The 26,220-nt window shown below is 37.7% G+C and overlaps 1 protein-coding gene across 1 annotated transcript in view; it reads right to left on the bottom strand.

Moving 5' to 3' along the window:
- Positions 1-7,593: 7,593 nt before the first annotated feature.
- Positions 7,594-26,220, bottom strand: part of LOC137056504 (ras-related protein Rab-26) — a 123,798-nt gene continuing 105,171 nt past the window's right edge. The window contains exons 6-9 of the mRNA XM_067430624.1: positions 15,487-15,552; positions 15,253-15,309; positions 12,572-12,648; positions 7,594-10,947 (exon numbers count right to left, since the gene is read on the bottom strand). Of these exons, the coding sequence (XP_067286725.1) occupies positions 10,845-10,947; positions 12,572-12,648; positions 15,253-15,309; positions 15,487-15,552 (303 nt within the window). The 3' untranslated portion in view covers positions 7,594-10,844. The remainder of the gene's footprint in view (positions 10,948-12,571; positions 12,649-15,252; positions 15,310-15,486; positions 15,553-26,220) is intronic.

The raw sequence follows: 26,220 nt of genomic DNA, 5'->3' as shown, positions 1-26,220 counted from the left end.
GAAAATATTTATTGACAATTCTGCAAAACAGCATTTTCTGTCTCCAATAGAAGGCTGCTTTGTCCCATTCTTAGCCTGCTTACTATTCTCTTATTCCTTCCAATACCTACTCTGCTTTATATTGAATATAAATGTCTTCCTTTTGTTGCATTATCTCACTGTTGCTGCCATTTTTCCCTCTCGGATCTGTTCCTGTCTGGGTTCATTCTGATTTTGATAACTTAATAATCATTTCAACGGCTTGTTTGCCTGTTTGTCAGCTCTTTCACTGCCCTTGACACCCGAATGTGCTTGAAAAAGATATTCTAGCTGTTTTTGTATAAATCAACAATATTCCATATAGCAGATCCTGACGGTTTCTGATTGTGCCTGATTTAATGCATGCCAGCGCAGCTATAGAATCCCTGCATATACTAAAAGTTATTATTGCTGCTTTGTTCAATCCAATGCCTCCAATATGACAAATAATCCAACAGTAGACATTTATGCTCTTTTGCTCCACTTGGTAACTGGGTACAGTAACTCCTAATCCTATTGCATTCATTACTAAATCTTTTGAACCATCTGTGCGAATCTGAATATAATCCTTGTCTCCCTATGTATAGTATTCTTCTTTTATATTGCAGGTCTTGTCTGACTGTCGGTAATTCTACATTTAGAAACTCTAGCACCCAGACTGGTTTAATGGGTCATATAACATTGATCAACCCATGCATGTCTCTTGTGATATTCAAAAATCTATCATTAATCATAGAGTTTAATACCATTAATACAAATGGGTTTTCCATTTTCTCTGATTCCGTCTTCACTCGAATAGTTCTTTCATCTAGAAAATCCATTATCCAATTAAACATTTTTCCTCTAATACCCAGAAAACGCATTAAAAGCCTCTTTTTATAACATGTCATAGGCCTTTTCAACATCAAAAAATACAGCCGGCAGTTTCCTCATTTAAGTAAACCATCCTCACTTCATCCTCTAGAGACGTAGTGCTTCTACCTTTTCTGAATCCACTTTGATTTGAAGTGCATTAATCTCTCATTTATCCTCCGTTCCATCATTTTACAAATGTGTGGTGTCAGGGCAATCTTCTGTAATATCCTGTCCTCCTTACCTGGCTTCTTCATCAGGAGCCACGCATCTTCTTCTTCTGCTCTCGAGTCTAAGGCAGCCCATAGAAGCGCTTGAGGGAAAGTTGGGACATTTGGCACACAGATAGAGGTCAGTCCAAATATTCACCATAGCCAATTTGGAGTTGCTAACGCAATCATTCTAGCACCACCACCTGTCCAAAGTTTGCACTAATAAGGGCTAGAGACAAAATATTTTTTCCCTCTGGGTTTCCACCATTTTGAATTTCCCGAAAAAACTACTTTTCTAACTTCTCCTAGGCCATTGCTAGGATTTTCATGCAAATTTAACCAAATCATCTACAGCAGAGTTTCCCATCCACGATCCTGCACAGTCAGAAAAAAGGTACATTTCTGTCACTGGATTTCTGTCAACTCGTGTTAGTGAGGCCAGCAGGGGGCGCTCACCCTGTGGTCTGTGTGGGTCCTAACACCCCAGTATAGTGATGGGGACACTGTACTGACAAAGAGCACCGTCCTTCGGATGAGACGTTAAACCGAGGTCCTGACTCTCTGTGGTCATAAAAAATCCCAGGATGTCTTTCGGAAAAAGAGTAGGGGTGTAACCCCGGCATCCTGGCCAAATTTGCCCACTGGCCTCTGTCCATCATGGCCTCCTAATAATCCCCATATCCTGATTGGCTTCATCACTCGGTCTCCTCTCCACCAATCAACTGGTGTGTGGTGACCGTTCTGGCGCAAAATGGCTGCCGTCGCATCATCCAGGTGGTGCTGCACATTGGTGGTGGTTGAGGAGATTCCCCCTTCAATGTAAAGCGCTTTGAGTGCCTAGAAAAGCGCTATATAAATCGAACGCATTATTATTATTATTACTGGGACAGTACCCTAAGGTACAAAACCGAAAAGGTACTAAAAGGTACTTTTTTTCCAAATTTGTTTAAACGTTCTTAATATATATATATATATATATATATATATATATATATATATATATATATATATATATATATATATATATATATATATATATATATTTATATATATAAAATATATTTTATATATTTTAATTATGTATATATATATATATATATATATATATATATATATATATATATATATATATATATATATATATATATATATAATTAAAATGTACGTACTCTAAAAAAGAAAGTATAAAATTTGAATGTCTGTAGACCTGTCACGACTGTTTTAAAGACAGCTCATTATTTCCATTCACTCCACCTTCTTCCTTCTGGGCTCTTTTCAAAGCCACGCCCCCAAAATACATGACCGGCCTCACCGACCAATCAGCTGGAAGACGCATTATTGACCTGAGATGAGCAGTCTGCATGTAGAGACATCATATCAGAATCACATGTAATAAAACATCGAACTTCATCAGTATGAATATAAACAAACAAGATGTCTTTTAGTCCTCACTATCAATACCGGTACTGGTAAAGTTTAAAATATATTTTTGTTTAATTCAGTAACGAGCTAGTTATATTTATAAGGCAAAGCTAAAAACAGGTAGCATTGATAAAAAATGTTTTCCAATAACATCAGTTAAACTGTGATGAAGAAGAATTTCGTGTAAGATTCATAACATATACTGTGTTCTGCATGTAAGAGTTTTCATGATGAAAGCATTGTTGATTAGCAGCTAAAGCTAAACTTCCTGGATGCGGTGTACTAGCTTTCACACATGCCTTTTGTTATCTAAAGTTACATTTTGCGGAATTCAACACAACAGCGATCAACTTGAGCTAAGCATATTGAGTATTTATCATCTCTACTAATGGCTAAGTGTATAATATTGTAACTTTATGCTCAGTAATGTTATGCTATATTAGGCAGCGTCATGTGCTAGTGATACATGCTTCATGAAAACATAAACCGAAAAAATGTATAATCGAAATGAAAGATTACCTGTCCAGCAGAAATACAGCAGCAATGAGTCGTTTTTCAGGTCCCTCAGGTCTCGTTGGAAAGCCACGCCCATATTTACTCGCGTTTGATTTCTTCATTTGTCCAAAGACTTCTTGTGCATTGCCTTTACATGTAGGCCTACTGTCTTCCTTTTTTTGCATTGTTTGCCTTCGCTGACTGTAAATGAATGCTTTTGCTCTTCGCGCATGTGTGGGCGGGTCCTGTAGCGAAGCGGTGGTCGCCATGGTAGCGAGAGAGAGTGACAGTCGCCCAAGCCAATCACTTGTTTCGTCCCGAATGAAAATAATGAGCGGTGTTTATTGCAGATTAAACAGTCTAGAGCCACTCGATTTTTATACTCTCTTTTTCAGAGCACTTACATTTTAATTATGTAATGACATATAAAGAAAGTTTAAAAATATTTGGACAAAAGTGTTTTAGATCATTCTTACCTACCCTACCTTTAAGGAACTAATACACACTCTTAAAGTACTGATATGTACCTTTTAATGTACTAATATGTACCATTTAGGGGTGAGTAAGGTACAAAGATGTACCTTTTCACTTTTATACCTTAGGGTACCGCCCCAGTGACAGCACTGTACCTTTTTTCTGAGAGTGTGGGCGTGGCGTTTCTGTTGCGTGTCATCTGCGGGGCGGCTGCGTGGCGTTTTATCTGTCTTTGCACACCAGAAGTGTGTCTGACGCGGCACTGCTGCTGCTATTAATGTACAGGGAAGCCCTATACTTCATGTTAAATATAAATATATTGCCTATTGATACAGCAAAGACAACGTCAGCATTTTGTTCTGTATTGACAGGTTTAATATTTCAAAATCGATAATTATGTAGTTTTTTATTATTACAATTAGGCATATATATGCATTTATGTTAACCTACAGACTTTCAAACATGAAAATGTCATTTATTAATATATATTCATGTCAACATGGCATATCTTTTCCTATTCTATTTTACCTGGAAACGCCTCCAACACGTTCGCGTGTTGCGTGAAAAATAGGCGTCTCTTCTATTTAACCCCTCATTTACACTGAACACGTGTGCGGCGCATTACGGGTGCAACACGGCTACCGGAGCTGATCACGCCCATTCTAGTCAATGCTTGTGTTTACACCGGCCGCGCCGCGCTTTAGAAGCTTCCCAGAAGTGGCTCTCCGCGCCGCTTCGCTAAATATACGTGTCTGGTCTATTTTTGACGGACGCGCGTCCAAGTCGCACTGGAAATACAAAATAAAAGTAAAAAATCCCTGTCAAATTCAAAATTAACACCCTGTGCAGACTCCCAAACGTATTGCATGTATATTGGCAATATATCCTTGGTAGGAGACGAGAAATGGACGTTGGACAGGCAAATCACGTGGTCTCACGCATCTAGTCGCTCCGCTTCTGATATGCTCCCGGTGTGAGTTAGCACCGCGTGGAGGACGGAATGCGCCACACATGTGTTCAGTGTAAATGAGGGGTGAAGCATGCACGCGTTTTCCGCGCGGCTCGGACCACGTCACGCAGGCAGTATGCAAGCTCTAACCGGTTAACATGGGAGCCGAAATAAAAACGGACACGCCACGCAGCCGAGACGCTCACGACATGCGTGCAGTGTGTCCCCGGCCTAATCTAACACCTGATTCAAATGATCATCTTATTAGTGGAGACTCAAAGACCTGAAATGGGTGTGGCAGATAAAGGAGCCATGCAAAATGTGGAGTGGTGGTGTGCCTCCAGGATCGTGATTGGGAAACACTGATCTACAGACCATGCTAACAAAAAATTGTGGAATTATTATTGATTTGTCAAACCGTTCTCAAATAACGCGCAAACACATTTGACAAAGTGCCCATCAAAATGAATGTGAGGCATTATTAAATATTATTAAAAGATTGTGTAAGCATATTGGGTAATTATGTGTGTGTTATTTCTGATGACGCAGTGAAACTTCGCCAATTTAGCCAAATTGTGCTATTTTCATGATTTAACACATTTTTTATGTGGTTCAGATACAAAAAATATTTTGAGTTTCTATTTATTAAATTAATTTCCTTCATTGTATCAACTCAAATTTTTAATTTCAATAAACTCAACATTTTAAGGCAACCAGGTTACTTACTTTTTTAAGTTAAACCAACAAAAAACACCACAAATTTTTTACAGTGTATATATATATATATATATATATATATATATATATATATATATAAAATAAACAAATCAACTGTTTCTTGTTTTTCACTGGCGTGTCTCTCAGGTGTTGAGCACTAATCCTTATTTATAGTACGAGTAAATACTAAGAGTTTTACTCAAGTCGTATTGGAATTGGTGACTTGTAACCGCTGTAAGGAATCTGTAATTTTACTCAAAAACGGTAAGTTAAGGTATTTTTTACACCACTGATATATCTGTCATTTATATAGGCCTATATAAAAAGAAAAGTGCTATTTGCAAACCAAATTTCTTACATTTTATGAATTACTTCAAGAAAGGAACCTGTCAATGCTGTTCAAAATACCCAATCTTATTTAACCAAAAGTGATTTTATGGAATATCAAAGATAAAATCACCTTATTTGTAATCGGCTTGGGAGAAATACATGTAATAATACATAAATGGGTAACACTTTATTTTAAGATGTCATTGTTAGAGTGTAATCATATATTAAAGTAATGAGTAATATTGAATAGCTACATGCACTTACTATAGGAATAAGGTTTGGTTTAGGGTTAGTTGGTTGTATTTATGCATAATTTACTGTTATTACTAAGGCTAGTACACGTAACATATGTAACAAGGACACTGTTACCAATAAATGTACACTTGATATCACACTGCTCTCTGTGAAATCAACAGTAAAAGCATCTTTAGAAGACTTTGGTTTATCCTGTAAGGAAGGAGAAGCGATATGATGTGTCCACGAGGGGGCGCTGTAACATCATATTACTGACACCGATGCAGAATTCAACTTTATTGTTGGAAATACAATACACGTTACATAAAAACCTTGAGAAACAACAACAACACCAACGACAACAACGTGGAGGTCAATAGAAAAAAGTTCTGTATATCAATGCTTGTCATTTCTGTGATATTTTTTATCTTATATACATCAGTTGATTTGTGGCCAAAATTCTCTGAGCAGCTAAAAATGGCACATCAGTACAAATATTCAAACTAAATATTGATTTCAGGCCAAATACTGCTCTTTCATTAGTGGCAGATGATATAAAAAATAAGAAGAACAACAACAGAAAGAAAGAAAAAAACAAGTGCAAAAGGCATAGTACTCTCCAGGTCAAAACTCTTCAAATGAAATCATTTTTACAGCACGATATAGTAAACGGTCTACAGTATCTTGACTGAACATCAATCTGTTAAATTCTGGCACATCACTTAAAGCAACTAATTCCTACTTAAAGCTTTCTATATATTTAGCGTACAGGACAAAAAAATAAGGCATTCAACAACGCAAACTAAGCTTTGCATATGTACATTACATACATTCATCTTTTCATCTCATATTTTCTGAGAAGACACTGACAAATAACAATGATGAGAGAATACGTTAGCACTTTATTTTACAGTCCTGAACTTATCACAGTAATTATTAACCCTAAAGCTCACATTAACCCATGTGGTTATCTTATATTACCAGTAAGTGCACGCAATACTGTAAAATAAAGTGCAACCGAGAATATGATTATTGTGTGTGTTTCAGAAAGTTTAAAGAGACTAATACAGTACCAGTCAATAGCCTGGAAACATTTTAAAATGTTTTTGAAAGAAGTCTCGTCTCCTCATCAGTTTTTATATGAGTAACACTACAGTAAAAACATTAATATTGTGAAATATTATTACACTTTAAAATAGTTGTTTTCTGTTTTAATATCATTTAAACTGTAATTTATATACTGTGATCAAAATATTCAGTGTCACAGATCCTTTAGAAATCCTTAAGGACATTTATTTGAAATCTTTAGTCTTTACTGTTTAATACTAAACTGTTGTAAATTAGTGTATCATGGTTTATGTATGTCTATATATATATATATGTGTATATATATATATATATATATATATATATATATATATATATATATATATATATATATATATATATATATATATATATATATATATATATATATATATATATATATATATATATATATATATATATATATTACGCAGCACAGCTGTTTTCCACACTGATCATGCTTTGCTGGTCGTTCCACGCGCTAGACTGAAGCGTAGAGGTGAGCGTGCATTTGCGGTAGCAGGGCCACGACTCTGGAATACCCTGCCTTTAGAGATCAGGCTGGCCCCTACCCTGTCTATTTTTAAGTCACTGTTAAAAACTTTTCTATTTACTTTAGCGTACTGATTACCCTGATGTGTTTGACTTTTAAAAGTTGTGCTTTTTATTTTTTTACTCTCTTCTGGTTTAATTTTTATGTATGTATGCTATTCTTGACCTTCTGTAAAGCACTTTGGTCAGCCTGGGGGCTGTGGGAAATGTGCTATATAAATAAAATTGAACTTGAACTTGAACTTGAATAATCATAAATGTGTGTTGATGATCAGATCCTCATGTGAGAATGATTAGTGAAGGATCATGTGACACTGAAGACTGGAGTAATGATGATAAATTCAGCTTTGATCACAGGAATAAATCACATTTTACTATATATTCAGATGATCTACACTGGAGGAACATTTCAAATTATTACTGTATTTTTATGCAAATAAATGCAGCCTTGGTGAGCTTAAGAGAAGTCTTTTAAAAAACATTAAAATCTCTTAAGTTGTTTCCAAACTTTGACTTGTACTGAACACAGACGACTATAACACTTTCCATCCGTGTAAAAAAACACATTTTATTAAGTCACATGATCTGGTCATGAGCCTGTGTGATTGGTTAGAGCTTTAAAACCAAAAAGAGAAAAAACATAAACAGTGTTCTAGATGAGAAACAAAACTAAAAATAATAATAAAGTGGGATGAAAAAAAATGCATCTCTCTAATGTCAAATGTGTTCAAAGTGCATCAGGACTCAGTTTGCATGAAGAATGAGACTGAAAGCACAGAAAACGGCTCGTTATAAAAAGATAAGTCTTTGTTAATTATGATTTTACACACAGTTATCCCTCGGTTTACCGTATGCACAACAGACGTTATAGTGTGTGATTGGGTTACGCTGATCTGATAACATACATTCACAGCTGCTCGGAGAGTTGGGTCAGGAGCGTAATTCACCTGGGTTCATTTGGTCCCCGTCCAACGCAAAACTTCGGCAAAATACACTCTAAGAAATGCTGGACTAAAAACAACCCAAGTTGGGTTGAAAATGGACTAACCCAGCAATTGGGTTGTTTTAACCCAGCGATTGGGTTATTTTAACCCAGGAATTGGGTTGTCTTAAGCAACATTTAACCCAACCGCTGGTTTAGTCCATTTTCAACCCAACTTGGGTTGTTTTAACCCAGCGTTTTTTAGAGTGTAGTGTCAATTGTTTGTGCCGTAAAAAAAATCATAAGTGCTGCTAAGTTGATAAGTGTAACCTTTTTCTTAAAGACTTTAAATACTGTAGCCTATTATTTCTGATTCTTCTAATAATTTTCTAAAAAAAGATTTGATGTCATCGTCTATAATTCAATGTATACACTCTAAAAAATGCTGGGTTGTTTTAACCCAATGTTGGGTCAAATATGAACTAACCCAGCAATTGGGTTGTTTTAACCCAGCGATTGGGTTGTTTTAATCCTGTGGTTGGGTTAAATATTTACTTAAGACAACCCAATCGCTGGGTTTAAACAACCCGACTGCTGTGCTAGTCCATATTTGACCCAGCATTGGGTTGTTTTTACTCAGAATTTTTTAGAGTAATATTTCAAAAACGGAAGCAGCTCAAATGAAAATTTTACCGGCTGAGTGACCTCCAAATTACCAATAAATATAATAATAATAATAATAATAATAATAATAATAATAATAACAGAAGCAGCACAAACTAAATGTTTTATGGCACGAACGAAGCACAAACAAAAAAGATTAGTTTGGGTGAATTTGGAGCTTAATACAAAATCTAATATTTTATAAATGGAAGCAGCACAAACTAAACATTTACCGGCACAAACGATTGAGACTACTTGGGGTGAATTTGGAGCTTGTGGGGGGCTGACTGACCTCAGACTGACCTATAAATGTTCTTTTAATATCTTAAAAACCAAAGCAGCACAAACAAACATTTTTACGGCACAAACGGAGCCCAAACGATTGAGACTATTTTGCCGAAGTTTTGCGTTGGGTGGGGGGCCAACTTCACGCAGGTGAGCGATTCCTGTATTTATATATTGGTACACTCTAAAAAATTCTGGGTAAAAAACAACCCAATGTTGGGTCAAATATGGACTAACCCAGCAATCGGGTTGTTTTAAGCCAGCGATTGGGTTGTCTTAAAGCAGCACTAGGTAACTTTTCAACCTTCATAATATATTTTAAAGACTCTTGTGATGATAAATCGACTTACAATAGGTTGAATGACACGTCTGCCATAGCTTGATGGGGTCTGTATCGTTTTTAATCGTACTTTTAAACTTCGGGTTTCGGGTAGTAACCCGAGAACAAAAAGAACTACAAAATTCGACTGCTTTACGGCATATACGTCACTTCCACCAACACACACACTTCCTTACATTCGGACGTGCGAGCCCAACTTTGTTCGTCGGATAATATAGTCATGTCTGAAGCAGCACAGACAAATAAGAAAGAAAAGGTTTTGTTGGAGGAAAGCAATAAGAGGAAATGAAAAAGTGATGGGATTAAAGGCAGGACGAGGATCAACATGTGACCAGCGTTTGCTCGTCGGCATGAGCTGAAGGAGGCGTGCTCGACCGATGCTGTCCTGCTTGTTACGGTTTGCTATCACTCAAACATTGAACTGAAGTATCATATAGATTCTGTCAAACGCTAACCAATAGACTACTATAATGACGCTGGCTTGTAAACGTGAGCATCGTGATTATTTGGTGTTTGAAAAAAATAAAACCCATGAAATTATATTCATATGACATGCTGAAGCATAAGCCACTGACTGTACCTGGGATGAAGACATTTCACACGCGACGCCAGAAGAACACCTGCATGTGAACTCCTCCTGCAGTGTTCAGGGGAACTGTTAGTGCTGCACCGACCCGCGGGACGCTTTTATGAAGTTATTCGGCCCGCCCCGCACCACTGTATATATTTTTACAACCCGCCGCGCACCCGCGACCATTAAATAGACATACGGGGTCCGCGGGTTATGGGACGACCCGCTCATCACTAGTTCAGGGCTATCAGGGCTGTCATGTCAGCAAATGCACGCGCGATGGCGTCCCCTGTTGTAGGAGGACAGAGCTTACGACAGTAGTTCAGGACATTATTTTTTCCCAACTGTAGGGGGACCCCGAGAGCAAAAGCTGCCAAGTGCTGCTTTAAGCAAATATTTAACCCAAATGCAGGATTAAAATAACCCAATTGCTGGGTTAGTCCATATTTTACCCAACATTGGGTTAAAACAACCCAGCATTTTTTACAGTGTAGTGTGTGTGTGAGTATTTAGGCTACGCGTGTGCCGATTGCATCCTGGTGGCTTCTTCTCTTCTTCTCTGCGAGCTGTGAAGTGCACGGAGGTTTCCAAAGGAAGAAAGCAGCGTTTGAAAATGAAGGTCTCCAGAGCCACAGAATATCTGACAGGCATCCGATATATGAGAAGAAGAGGATGAAAGCGGAAAAACACACACATCGACAGACGGACGGATGGAAGCGGGTTTAGGAGCGACAGCAGCCGACTCCCTTCATCTCCTTGTTAACATACTCCTGCAGCTGAAACTTGGGCTCATTAGGCTCCTTCATCTCCCTGTGCTTCAGGTCCCTGAGAGACGGGAGGAAACATCAGGGCTGCACCGAAAGCACTCGCGCCTCCTGATCATGCTGTGTATTTGCTCATGTTTAACCACAAGACTCAGTGAGGGAATCAGGCACACCTACAAATTAGCACTGAACACAAACTGCAATGTGCAGTAATATCGCTCTGTGAGGACGCGGCGGATTACTGTGACCTGATGAGCTTTACTGGGACTGTCCAGTGTCTGTGATCCACACACACACACACACGCACACACGCGTGCACACACACACACACACGTTGGTTTATGTGGTTTACAGGGACTCTCCATAGGCGTAATTGATTTTATACTGTACAAACCGTATTTTCTATCCCCTTACATTGCCCCTAAACCTACCCATCACAGGAAACATTCTGCATTTTTACTTTCTCAAAAAAACATTTAGTCTGTTTTTAAGGCCATTTGAATTTTGGGGACATTTGATATGTCCTCATAAACCACATTTATAGTGTAATACCAGTGTAATACCCATGTAGTTATACAAATTTGTGTCCTCATAAACCACATAAACAGGCTCACACACACACACACACACACACACACACACACACACACACACACACACACACACACACACACACACACACACACACACACACACACACAGCCCCTGCCCCTAAACCTACCCATCACACACACACACACACACACACACACACACACACACACACACACACACACACACTGCCCCTGCCCCTAAACCTACCCATCACACACACACACACACACACACACACACACACACACACACACACACACACACACACACACACTCACGCACACACACACACTGCCCCTAAACCTACCCATCACACGCACGCACGCACGCACACACACACACTGCCCCTGCCCCTAAACCTACCCATCACAGGAAACATTCTGCATTTTTACTTTGTCAAAAAAACATCATTTAGTATGTTTTTAAAGCTATTTGAATTATGAGGACATTTGAAATGTCCTCATAAACCACATTTATAGTGTAATACCAGTGTAATACCCATGTAGTTATACAATTTTTGTCCATAAACCACATAAACAGGCACACACACACACACACACACACACACAGCTTTAATGGCAAAAGAGGCGTGTTTAGATCATGCTTTTCTCCATGATTGATCAGATCTTTCTGCCAATGCTGCAGCATTCATTTCATCAGTCAGTAACACACACACACACACACACACACACACACACACACACACACACACACACACGCACGCACACACACACACACACACACACACACACACACACACACACACACACACACACGACATCAATCATTTACAATGAAAGGTGTGTTTGCACTCAGACAGAATTGAACTAAAGTGTAAAGCTATACTTGTTTGGATGATATAAACGGGTTAATGCATTTCTGACACACTTTCCATAAAATCATTCATGATAAATATAAATCAGTTCATAAGCGTCCCACAGAGAATGTCCTGAATACTGGAATGGCTTGCCACGTGCATGAATGTTTTTGAGATATTATGGCTAATTTGATCATGTTTTCAGCGGTAGTAGGAGTGTGATCCTCTCAGCTGTATTTCGCATGCACACACACTCCGTTTATGTCAGACTTACTTGGCCACAGCAGTGAAGGACAGCTCCACATTCAAGCCTGATTTAGCACTGGTCTCCATGAAGGGAACGCCGTACTCCTTTACAAAGACAGAGATCATTTGTCTTATTCCTTTCTTCATTACAATATGCAGGCACAAATGACCCCGAAACATAATGCATATTTAGAAACCGTGCTTCAGGAGTCCTTTAAAACGGTTCCTACAGCGGGTTTACATGCATCCAGAACACTTAACCTTCTCCTAATACACATTTCAGCATCAGCTTTTCTCTCACAGGGTCTAAAGCGGATTGATCAAGGATTCAGTCTCTCTAAACTCAACAAAATCGTTCAGGTCCTTCGTAGATATGACATTTAAATTATGTTCATTTTATTTAAAGGGGCGGTGAAATGCTGTTTCATGCATCCTGAGCTTTTTACATTCAGTTAAAGACTTGGATTCCCATCCTAAACATAGACAAAGTTTCAAAAACTAATGTTGGACGTTTGATGGAGTATTTCTGTGTTAAAAATACTCCTTCCGGTTTCTCACAAGTTTCGGAGAGTTTTTTTCTAGTATGGCTCGGCTTGACGTTAATAGAGCGGAAGGTCCTTGTATGGGCCGTACGGGCTCTTCTCCCGGTAGGGTGCGCGCGCGTGACTAGAGCGAGAGAGGAAATGCACGCCCATAAACACTCTCTCAGGTGCAGATCCAGTCGTCCGTGAACACTTCTGTCGGTTATAGTCTGCGCCGCGCTCCACTTTATTCCTATGGGTGACGTCGAGCGACTTCAACGCTTCAGCACAGCATTCTGGGAAGGCAGCGCTGCATTTGAACCGTTTTGAATGAAGAAATGACGGGAAGCTTCACAACATCGCTTCAGTCGCGTCTCAAAGTGGATCTCCACGGTCACTGCTGTCACAGGACTTCACCAAATCATACCAAAGAAGTGTGTTTTTGACGGAGCGGTCCCAGCGATAAAGGTTCGGTCCTGCTTTGGAAGCAGCCGGTGAGTTAAACTGCTTCAGATGTCTGTGCTGTCGGCTATCGTCGTGTGAGTAAACATCAGTAAACGACACGATCGCGTGCTTCGTCATTCAAATGCGCTAACGGACTCCATTGTTGTTCTCTGTATAACGTTACACTAGTCTGACGTGCAAAACCGTTTTGCTTGCTACTGCTAAGGTTTAGTCGCACACAATAGTCCATAAACCGAATCATGTCCTCATAAACTGCGAGTAAAGACACACAAATGTTGACAGGCCACTAAATACAGTCCATACCACAGAGACGGACGTCCTGCTGCTGCTGTTTCAGCCTCCGAATGATTCTGGATCATTATCTGTGATAGCCATGGGTTTCTCCACGCTTAAGGACGTCACCGCTTTGCGCGCTCGTCATTCTTTAGCTCCGCCCACACGATACGCCTCCACTACTCTATAGGTACTCAAGATTGACATGAGATTGACTGAAACTGAGTGTTTAACCCCCCCTTTAAACATACCAAATTTCGATACAACTTTATTTATTTGTGTTCAATCAACCTAAAATATTTAAAACTGAAATTTACTAAATTAATTTGTGTGAAAACTACATGAAATATTTGTGTTGACATAACTAACAGTGGATCTGTAGTTCCCAGCATGATTTGCAAGGATCTACATTATGAGAGTAAATTTGGGGATTGTAGTGTTATTTTATGTTTTTCTGTAAAGGGAAAAATGTTGTTAATGTTAGTGTTTAATGTTCAGTTATGTTGGACATTTAGAGAAGTTTCTGTGATGTTTTTAACCATTATGCTGAAGAGCGGCGTCTGGGCTTAGGCTGTGGGCACTCAGTGATTTATGTTAAAGTCAGGACAAATTTTGTTAAATTTTCATTATATACATTGTGTATGATGAAGAAAGGTGAATTATCACGTTAAAAAAAGTCATGTTATATATATATATATATAAAAATAATTTAAACTTTATTTGATCAAATTGAGTTTGACCAACTAAATTACGTTTCATTGATTGAATTAGATTTTTAAGAGTTGGGGCTATACATATTTATTGGATGGAAAACCTGCCCTCAATTCAATTGAATTTGTCCAATAAGTTATTTTTTGAGTGTGCTCTGCTCTGATTGGCCAGATGGCCCAGTCTGATGGTCAGAAAGCAAACGCTCATTATCATATCTGAATCTCAGCTCTTGATACACAATAATACGAACAGTAATGATGGCGTGGGTTTTACCGTATGAATCTCAAAGTGTAATTTGCTTTAGGAGCAGAAACACGAACCAAACTCTCCCAGTCTCAGATACAACTACAGTGTTTGAGGGCGGAGCAAAGAGATGCTGCTCAGCCAATCATGGCCATAGACTGGAATTATGCAAATTAGTTACAAACCTACATAGACTCAAACAGAGACTGGAGTTACTGACGACTTTCTTTTGCAGACAATAACTAATTTATCTGCACTACGATCTTTAAAACTTTGCAGAACTTTCACGCTTACAAACAGCTTTATTACTCACTACATGAAAGGTAATATCTGAGGGAAAAAATATAATAGGGGCACTTTAAGGGATCATCATGTATGAATAATGTTAACCGGACAACCTATGTGTCCTAATAACGCACGAGATTTGCATTCATCTAGTATGAGTATTATTTTTAGACAAAGAAATTATTAAAAAAGAGATGTTGACATAACACACCTTGGCCAGTTTCTCACCCTCCTCTCTCTTCACAACCCGTTCATGTGTGGCATCAGCCTGAAAATCACTCAATGGATCAATCAAGAAACAATGCATTATGTATTAGCTTTGATTTCTGATTAATGTTTTCTTTACACATTATTTATGAATTGATGCCATGTATGCATGGCGAGTCCAAAGTTCATAATCTCGAATAAGAGAAGTATCAGTAATATTTCCGCATACTTTGCTCACCTTGTTACCCAGAAGCATGATCACGACGTTCTGCTGAGCGAACTCATTAATCTCTGTGAGCCAGGCCTGCGAAAAAAAAAAACAACAGACAGCAACTGTATAGTAAATTTACAGGAAATCACCATAATCTCAGATACATCACTAACCCTAACATTTGCATAAACCGCCCCCGGGAACATGTGGAGAAGTGTGTGTGTGTGTGTGTGTGTGTGTGAGTCTGTGTGTTGAAAATGTAGCTCTTGAAGCTCCGCCCTCTTCTTGAAAGCAGAGGTGAGCAGCGGCTCATTTGCATTTAAAGGGACACACACAACAACTGCGTTTTTGCTCACACTCAAAAGGTGACAATTTTAACATGCTATAAAAATGATCTGTGGGGTATTTTGAGCTAAAACTTCACACACACACTCTGGGGACATCAGAGACTTATTGTACATCTTGTAAAAAGGGGCATTATCGGAACCCATTAAATTATTCTCTATAATGTTTATGATCCCAATACAGCTCACACCTGAATCCCTGAACAAGAAAGAAAAGGGCAATATTTTCCATCACCGCGCAAAGGGCATGTCATTTCAAGGACGGTTTAATCAATAAAAAATGGCTGTGGTGAATTTGCAGTCACCCTAGAAAAAGCTAATAAGGAAAACCAAAGGAAAATGGCATTCGGGAGGAGGGGGGGGGGGGGGGGGATTCAGCAGGACTGCAGGTTAATGACTGCCTCCTTTTAATATTGAGAGGAAGTAATAAAACTCAATGACACACAGTAAGGATGAGTCTCATAATCATTACACACACACACACACACACACACACACACGCGCGCGCGCGCGCAATTAGGGATGTTGTTAGGGATGTGACACATTAGGGTTTTGGTCTAATTTTTCTCTTCATGACGACTGTGTGTGTGGGGGGATTTCTAAACCTTCCGAATTCTTTAGACCAGACACCAGGTGTGATGCAAGTGTGTGTTCTGGTAGCAGTTCTCATGTTCCCGTCCAGCTCCTTGTGTTTAAATATCAAATGTACTGGTGCATCTGTTCCCCCATCAGTGTGTGTGTGTGTGTGTGTGTGTGTGTGTGTGTGTGTGTGTGTGTGTGTGTGTGTGTGTGTGTGTGTGAGTGTGTGTGTGTGTGTGAGTGTGTGTGTTCCCCCATGGGCGTCTGGTCTAAACCAGGTGTGTTCAGGAGCATTGTTGAAGCGTTGCTATTGAGAGGAACTGAAAACCACTGACCACTGACCAACACACACCTGCTCTAAAGTCAATAGTGCAGTATTTCTGTTATTTAAAGAGTGTGTTAGTAATATGAGCCTATGCGGAGCATAACACACACACACACACACACACACACACACACACACACACACACACACACACACACACAGATTATCAGACACACAGGTAGCACGACCTCAGGTGTGCATTATTTTTATAATAATTCAGTCAGTCATCAATTATTTCTTATTTGTATCAACGCAAATGTAGGTCAAATATGAACAAACCCAACCGTTGGGTTAAAAATGTAATTAAAAAAATTTAACCCATTGGCTTGGTTTGTCCATATTTAACCCAAAATTGGGTTGAAACAACCCAGCATTATTTAGAGTTTACTTAACAAATGAAACTCTATTGTAAACCAATATTGTGTGTACTATAATAGTTGTGTGATTTTAATCTGTTTTGAAGTCAGTGTCTTATCCACTTATAAGGGTTCAAGAGACTGTTCATTATCGGCTTATTTCACAGTGGCTTATGGAATAAATGAATGCAAGGACATGCAGATCTTCAGGAGTTCTCACGGCAAGGGCTTTATATCTCGTGCGTTAGCAACAAAGCTTGAAATCTCCCCCGCTCGTCGATCCCTTCTGTGTAAATGTGTCTCTCTTTTCACTCCGCCTCATTTGCATTTAAAAAGCGTAACAGTGCTATTTAGCAAAGCCTTGTGCTATCAGCACATCCTCCCGGGCCTGAAGAAGCGAAAGAGAGGCGTTTGATCCATATGTTTGTCTCATGTTCTGCTTCTAGGCTTTATTAAAGTACAATCAACAGCGGCCCACCTATAAGTTTAATTTTCTTTCATATACACTCTAAAAAAAGCTGGGTTAAAAACAACCCAAGTTGGGTTGGAAATGGACAAACACCGAAATTGGGTTGTTTGAACCCTAGTAAATTGACCCATTCAAACAACCCAATTTCTGGGTTTGTCCATTTCCAACCCAACATTTTTTAGAGTAAAGGCCAATATATATAACAGAGCAACTCTAAACATAAAACAAGCTACAAAAACATCAGAACAAAACAGCAAAAGTATAAGCAAATAGTAAGAATCAAAGAAAATTAGTCACAATTTAGATGCATAATTTATTCATGCCGCAATGCATGCTGGGACCCATGGGGAAGTTTTGATTGGTTGTACCCAGCATGGTGTACTGAACTAGTGTACCAAGTTTGTTGAACTTAAAATATTTGAGGCAACGAGTTACATCAAAAATTTAGTTTTGATTCATATGATTTTGAGTCTTGTGTTTTAAAAGGTTCGAGTAACTTAAAACACAAAGACAAAGATACTAATAAATATTGAGTTCATTCAACTTAATAGTGTCTCTCTGTGTTTAAAAAAATATATATTTTTAACTAAATGTCTTGAGTATGGGAAAGCTAAATTTTATGTCACTGTAACTAAAACTATTTCAGTTGATTTCATAACATGTTTTAATTTAAGTGAAATGAAAAGGTTTATGTAGTATGTAATATAGATAATATAATATATAATTTTTTTTAATTAAATTTTTAAGTTCATTCACTTAAAAAATTTGAGACATCAAATTTTTTGAGTTCTCCTTACTGTTAAACATAATCAAGTCTCATCCTTTCTCATTTTGCTCAAAAATACATAAAAACATGTTTACATATAAAATAACAACATTGACTTGATTTTGCCGTATGCAAATAATACTGGGAACTACCAAGCCCCGCCTAGTTTCAGTTAATGCAACACAAATCATTCATGTCACAACACAAACAAATTAAGTTTGACTTTAATTTGACTTATATATATATATATATAAGTGTCCAATCCACTTAAATATAAGTCAAATTAAAGTCAAACTTAATCCGTTTGTGTTGTTGCATGAATGATTTGTGTTGTATAGAGACAGAGCGTATTTAGGCCACGCCCACCCCAGGGGGGAAACAATCCAACGCTCTCCATTGACTTTGTATTGCGTGAGGCTACCTCCTTGTCATTTCGGACTTATTTAAAAAAGCAGAACCATTTCTAAAAGATGATATGTGACAAGGTGTACAGTAAACAGGCTAAAAAACACATACCTACATTTTTATAAGCTGTCGACCCCAAAAAACGAGCATTTAAGGAGATAAAAGTGGATACAGGCAATAAGACGTGAAGCTTCAGCAGGAAGAATGGGTCAGTTTTGGGATCCTGACACTCAGTATGCCTACGTTTGCAGTAAACATGTTGTCTGATATCCAAATGTCAATTTATATATTATATTTCCTGTCGCTGATTACTTTCCCATCCGGTGGCCGTAGTTCTCAGTGTAATATAGCATGTTGCGCTCTGTCTTAATTGCCTATATCCACTTTTAGGTCTTTAAACGCTCATTTTTTGGGTCCACAGCTTATAAAAACTTCTGTTTTTTTTGGTTCTGGGTTCTTTAGCTTGTTTTCTGTACACCTTGTCACATATCAGCTTTTAGACATTGTTGGATTTTTTTTAATAAGTCAGAAATAATACAGAGGTCGCTTCCCGCAATAGAAAGTCAGTGGAGACGGTTGGTTTGTCTCTCCCCCGGTGGGCGTGGCTTTCAGATTATGACGTGTGTTGCTCTGTCTCTATTAACTGAAACTGGGCGGGGCTTGTTCCCAGCATGATTTGCATATGGCAAAATCAAGAGCAAGTAAATGTTGTTATTTTATATGTAAACATGTTTTTATGTATTTTTGAGCAAAATGAGAAAGGGGGACTTGATTGTGTTTAATAGAGTTTAATATTTAATTATGTTGGAATTACAATTTTAATTCTTGTTGTGGAGAGACTAATACAACTAATGTCAGCTAGCCAGTGCAGTATAATTCAGTTGTGTAACATTAAAGTATATGAAATTGAATGTCTGAATCATGACAGGAAATCATATCAATATCACTTTGAAACGACTTAATTGAGTCACTAGAAGTGTTTTCATTCCATTATGTTGAAGTTACAAAAACAAATTATATTTGTTTAATCCATTCATGTGGGACCGATGTACACAATGAAATTATGGAAATCCAACGCACTTTTTTTTCAGTGTTTATGAAATAAAATCAAGTTGTTCATACGTAAATAACTTCTGTTTTAGTGCTGTAAATACGTCAATATTATTCGTTTTAGTGTGCATGAAAGCGTAAGTAAATGTACTAGAACTACACTTCACATAAAAATACACACATTCTCATGAGATCTCGTGGCTTTATCAGAGATTTTCTTTGGTTTGGAGGTGATGGCAACACCTGTGTCTGGATAAAGTGTGAATGATAAACCCGTCATTAAATCACCGCATTAAACGCTTTCACAGCTTCACAACAGCCAGTCACAGTCGGCGGAGCCTATAAAACGCCGTAAATTAATCTGTTGCAACTTGAATGGCATTGCATGAGAAAATATCACATGAAGAGGAATTTATTTTAAAGAGCACAGCACAAACTCTTCTCAAGCAGAGTATTGCTCAAAATGTAAGTAAATTAAAGGGTTAGTTCACACAAAAATGAATGTGATGTTTATCTGCTGACCCCCAGGGCGTCCGAGATGTCGGTGTGTTTGTTTCTTCAGGAGAACACAAATGAAGATTTTTAACTCAACCGTTGCCGTATAATGCATGTCAATGGGTTTTTTATATGAGAGCCACAATGAGAGTAAAAAACACACACACATATCCATATTAAACCCTGCGGCTCATGATGAAACAGTGATGTCTTAAGACATGAAACGATCGGTTTCTGCAGGAAACCCAACAGTATTTGTTATTTTTTTACCTCATAGCAGACAAATTTGATCTAGAGTTCCCATCCGTCAGTACCCGTTGAAGAAGGTCAAAACCCGGCGCGATCATAGAAATGTGTACATAGATGCCTCATTCAATCGATCCGCGCACTAATGAGGCATCTCACGTGCATGACAGAATTTAATGCATTTCTTTGTACAGAAAACTATTTCTGATTCCATTAAAGAAATATTAAATATTTCATTTTATATGACAGTAGAGTGATGCTAACAATGCCAAGGTCAGGGGTTTGATGGGAATGCATGCGCTGGAACAATGTTAACCTCGGATGCAATGGAAGTCACGTCAATGTGAAACGTTGAAGACTATTCTATAAATGTAAAGATTCTGTGATTTCAGCTGTTTGCAAGAATCAACCACATGCCTTCTCTCCAAAACACAAAAAAAAAAATGAAATGCATGCACTGAAAAAATGTAAGCCTTGCACGCAATGTAAGTCAATTTGGATAAAAGCATCTGCCGAATGCATTAAATGCTCCAAACTTTGAAGAACACTACATACTGACTGTTTGATATTGCATAAAAACGGACAGCACAAGTATATGAAATTGATGCTCAAACTCTCAAAGTATTTCCTATGCAATGTTTGGTTTTTGTGCAGAATTATAATGTAAAACAGCCATTTAAAGATTTCAACTATTTGCAAAATTCAACCAATTTCCTTCTCTCTCCAAAACGAAACAAAATGCATGCACTGAAAAATGCAAACCTTGAACCTTCCAACGTAGGCCACTGTAGATAAAAGCATCTGCTGAACGCACAAATTGTAAAATACTTAAAAACATTATGAAGAACACTAGTGTTGGAAATTGTGTCCAACTTTTCTTTGATATTACAAAACAAAAAACACAACACAGATATTAGAAACTGATGCTCAAACCCTCAAAGAATTTCCTTTGCAATGTTTGACTTTAAAGCAGAGAATTATACAGTAAAATAGCCATTTAAAGGTCCCATTCTTCGCGATCCCATCTTTCAAACTTTAGTTAGTGTGTAATGTTGCTGTTAGAGCATAAATAATACCTGTAAAATTATAAAGCTCAAAGTTCAATGCCAAGCGAGATATTTTATTTAACAGAAGTTCCCTTTCAAAGCCGACAGCGAGCGGCCGGTTTGGACTACACCGCTGCACTTCCTGCTGTGATGACGTCACTAGAACCGTTTGTTGACTAAAGCTCCGCCCACAAGAACACGCAAAATAGGGGGCGTGGTCTCGCTGCTCTCCCACGTGGAGAAGAGCGCGCATTCAGCGCTTGCATCGCCCCGTTATGGTAAGAGGCGGGACCTTTCCGGGCAAAGTGCGCTAAGCTGCTGTCCAATCACAACACGGGAAGCGCTGGCCCAATCAGAACTCGTTAAGTGATTCTGAAGGAGGGACTTCAGAGAACAAGGAAATCATCAGGCCGTTTTTAGGACAGAGGAAACAGCGCTGTACAGATAAGTCAATTGTGTGAAAAATACTGTGTTTTTATACGCGAAACATGAACTCATGTTATATTGCACACTGTAAACATAATCAAAGCTTCGAAAATACACGAAGAACGGGACCTTTAAAGAATCTGTGCGTGATTTCAGCTGTTTGTTAAACTCACATGCCCTCTCCTCAAACCAACACAAAATGAATGCACTGAAAAAAATTATACATAAATCAACAATATAAGCAACTTTGGATAAAAACATCTGGTGAATGCATAAAATGCTCAAAACTATGAAGACCACCAGTGTTGGAAATAGTGTCCAACTTTTCTTTGATATTGCATAAAAACAGACAGCACGAATATTTGAAATGGACACTCAAACCCTCGAAGCATTCCTCAAATTATTTCCAATGCAATGTTTGATTTTAAAGTGCAGCATTTTAATGTAAAACAGCCATCTAAAGATTTTTAAGACTCTGTAAAATTCAACCGATTACCCTCTCTCTTCAAAACTACACAAAATGCATGCAAACCTTGAACACAGCGCACGACACTTTGGATAAAAGCATCTGCCGGATACATAAATGCTCAAAACTTTGAAGAACACTAATGTTGGAAACTGTCAAACTTTTCTTTGATATTGCATGAATACAGACAGCACGAATATTTAAAATGGATGCTCAAACCCTCAAAGTAAAACAGCCATTTAAAGATTCTGTGAGTGATTTCAGCTGTTTGTAAAACTCACCCACATGCCCTCTCCTCGAAACATCACAAAACCAGAGCACTGAAACATTCAAACCTTGAACACAAAGTCAGTCACTTTGGATAAAAGCATCTGCTAAATGCATAAAATGCTCACAACTTTGAAGACCACTATAGTTGGACCACCGATATTGCATGAATACAGACAGCATGAATATCTGAAATGGACGCACAAACCCTCAAAGCATTCCTCAAAGTATTTTCATGCAATGTTTGATTTCAAAGTGCAGCATTTTAACGTAAAACAGCCATTTAAAGACTCTCTGCAAAACTCAATCACATGCCCTCTCTTTTCAAAACTAATGCATACATCGAAAGATGCAAACCTTGAACGCAATGTAAGACACTTTGGATAAGATGAATTGTAAATAATTTTCTTTCTCTTTTTTTTTCTAATTAACTTGTCGCTGTTTTGTTGTGTATTCTCATATTTATTGTTGTATTAGTGTGTCTGTCTTTGTCTTATTGTGTTATATATAGTTTTCCTTTATATATATAAAATGTATTTATTTTTTATTTATTTTTATTTACGTATAACATCTTACTGCCAGGGAAAGTGGAAATTAGCCTACGGCTATAATCTGGCTTGTTTACATTTGTTTTAATGTTCCTTAATATGCATTTTTCCCTCTTTCTTTAAAAATGAATGAATGAATGAATGAATGAATGAATGAATGAATGAATGAATAAATAAATAAATAAATAAATAAATACAAAAATAAATAAATAAATAAATAAATAAATAAATAAATAAATAAATAAATAAATAAATAAATAAATAAATAAATAAATAAAATTGGAAAAAAATTAAAAATAAAATAAAAGCATCTGTCGAATGCATAAATGTAAAATGCTCACAATTTCGAAAAGCACTAGTGTTGTAAATGTTTGCCAACCTTTCTTTGATATTGCATAAATACACTGTAAAAAAATATTTAGAAAAAGGTTGCCTTAAAATTTTGAGCTCATTGAAATTAAAATTTTGAGTTAATACAATGAACATTTCTTGAGATTCGACAACCTTTGTAACGTCTACCAGAGGGCTTCGGCGTCTGCCCAGGTGGAAAATAGAAAGAAAACAGGAGGCAAGAAGAAAAATCACGGGTCAAATAAATTGGTAGTCCCACGAGTCTTTATAGGAGTTTGCACAAAAACACACACTCTTCCCATACATGTAAAAGGGGGGGGAAAAGGAAAAGAAAACACTCTGCGAAACGTTACAAATAAAAGGGGAAAAGTAACATTGTTAAACTGAAACGTCAGTCAGCCGTAGAGCAGTCATCTCTCGTCATACTCTCACAACGCGTGTGCGCTCACATAAGAACAGCGTGCACCATAGAAGACGCTATCTTAAAGGTGTAGCAACATAATGAACAGTATTCAACATACTTTAGGTGGCCGTTACACCTTTATTCAAATATTATTAAAAGATGTTGTAAGTATATTGGGTAATTGTGTGTTTTATTTCTGATGACGCAGCCAAATAGTGCTATTTTCATGATTTATCACATTTTTTATGTGGTTCAGAGACACTAATATTTTGAGTTTCTATTTATTAAACCAATTTCCTTCAACTCAAATTTTTTATTTCAATAAAATCTAAATTTTAAGGCAACCAGGTTACTTACTTTTTTAAGTTAAACCAACAAAAAACAACAACAATTTTTACAGTGTACAGAAAGCCCAGCTATTAGAAAATGATGCTGAAACACTCAAAGTATTTTAATGCAATGTTTGATTTCAAAGTGCAGTATATTAATGTAAAACAGCCATTTAAAGACTCTCTGCAAAACTCAATCACATGCCCTCTCCTCAAAGCTATATGCATGCAGTGAAAGAGTGTAAGTCACTTTGGATAAAAGCATCTGCCGAATGCATAAAATGCTCAGAACTATGAGGAACACTGGTGTTGGAAATAGTGTCCAACTTTTCTTTGATATTGCATAAATACAGACAGCACAGCTATAATAAAATGATGCTCAAACACTGTGTCGGAGAGACTCACTCGAAGCGGTTTAATTGAGTGGTTGTGTGTGTGACAGATGAGGATGTGCATATCTTTATAATGGAGGCAGACGAGAGTAATAAATCAGGCTTATTTACCAAAACCTCCAATAAAACGTGACACGAATATAAATGGAGGCAAAGAATGCAGAAAGCTTTTTAACAGAAGAAGAAATGCAGGATAATGTGAAGTTAATCAAAGCAAATGGAGATTAACACAACTGAGAAGAAGAAACAATTATATAGAAGCAATTCAACGTTTATAGATGTTCTACCAGGAGCGATGGGACAAGCGAAATGAACGAGATAAACAGAGGAAGAATGACGATACGGACTGGCATCTTCATCTTATTTAGCAGCGCAGACGGTAAGTAATGAAAGCAGTTTGTCACGCTGGAGACACTCATTATTTTTTCGTTTAACTACAGTCAGGCTACTGAGAAGAAGTGGAGAAGTACACTAACATTACTCAAGAGAGGAAAAGCAGAGCAGAATATATCAGGCTCAAAAACAACGAGGGCTTTTAAATCTACAGGGTGAGACAGCATAATTCAACAAATATTTTACACTACACTGCAAAAAATGATTTTCTTACTTAGTATTTTTGTATTGTTTCTAGTCCAAATATTTAAAAATTCTTACATTAAGAAACATTTACTAGACAAGTACAAATTATTGTCTTGTTTTTGGGAAAAATAACTCAAAATTAAGAGTTTTTGCTAAATAATCTTGTTTGAAAAAATATCTCATGTCATTTTACTTACCTAGTAAATACATCTTGATTTAAGAATATTTAGATATTTGGACTAGAAACAAGACTAAAATACTAAATAAGAAGAGCATTTTCTTGCAGTGTAAGCATATTGCGCAGTTGTGAGAAAATATTTGGAAAGTATTCTGTGTGTGGGTAGTTTTTGTGTTCATTAAAACTATTATACTACAGGGCTGATGAATGCTTGAATCTGACTGGTTGAAGTCTGCAGTTGGTGTGACCCTTATTATGTGATATTTAGCCCTAGTTTTGAGTTGCAACTGGTCAACCTTGTTGTGAAAACCTGGCAACCCTGCGGCCACTTCTGTGTATGAATGAGTTGTGAACTGGATGGCAGCCGAACTCAGCCCCGCCCACAACATCTGAGCTCTGGCAGTTCGGTCTGGACTTAATCCATAAAGGGAGTAATTATGCCTGAACAAAAACTGACCAATGAGATCATCAGGGCGGGCTTTAGCCGATGACGGACAGATGATCAACAGAAACTGACCAATGAGATCATCAGGGCGGGCTTTAGCCGATGACGGACAGATGATCAACAGAAACTGACCAATGAGATCATCAGGGCGGGCTTTAGCCGATGATGGACAGATAATCAATAGAAACTGACCAATGAGATCATCAGGGCGGGCTTTAGCCGATGACGGACAGATGATCAACAGAAACTGACCAATGAGATCATCAGGGCGGGCTTTAGCCGATGACGGACAGATG

This window comes from Pseudorasbora parva, chromosome 21, assembly GCF_024679245.1.
Source record: "Pseudorasbora parva isolate DD20220531a chromosome 21, ASM2467924v1, whole genome shotgun sequence".
Lineage (NCBI taxonomy): Eukaryota > Metazoa > Chordata > Actinopteri > Cypriniformes > Gobionidae > Pseudorasbora > Pseudorasbora parva.
This window is presented reverse-complemented; position numbering and strand designations above follow the sequence as displayed.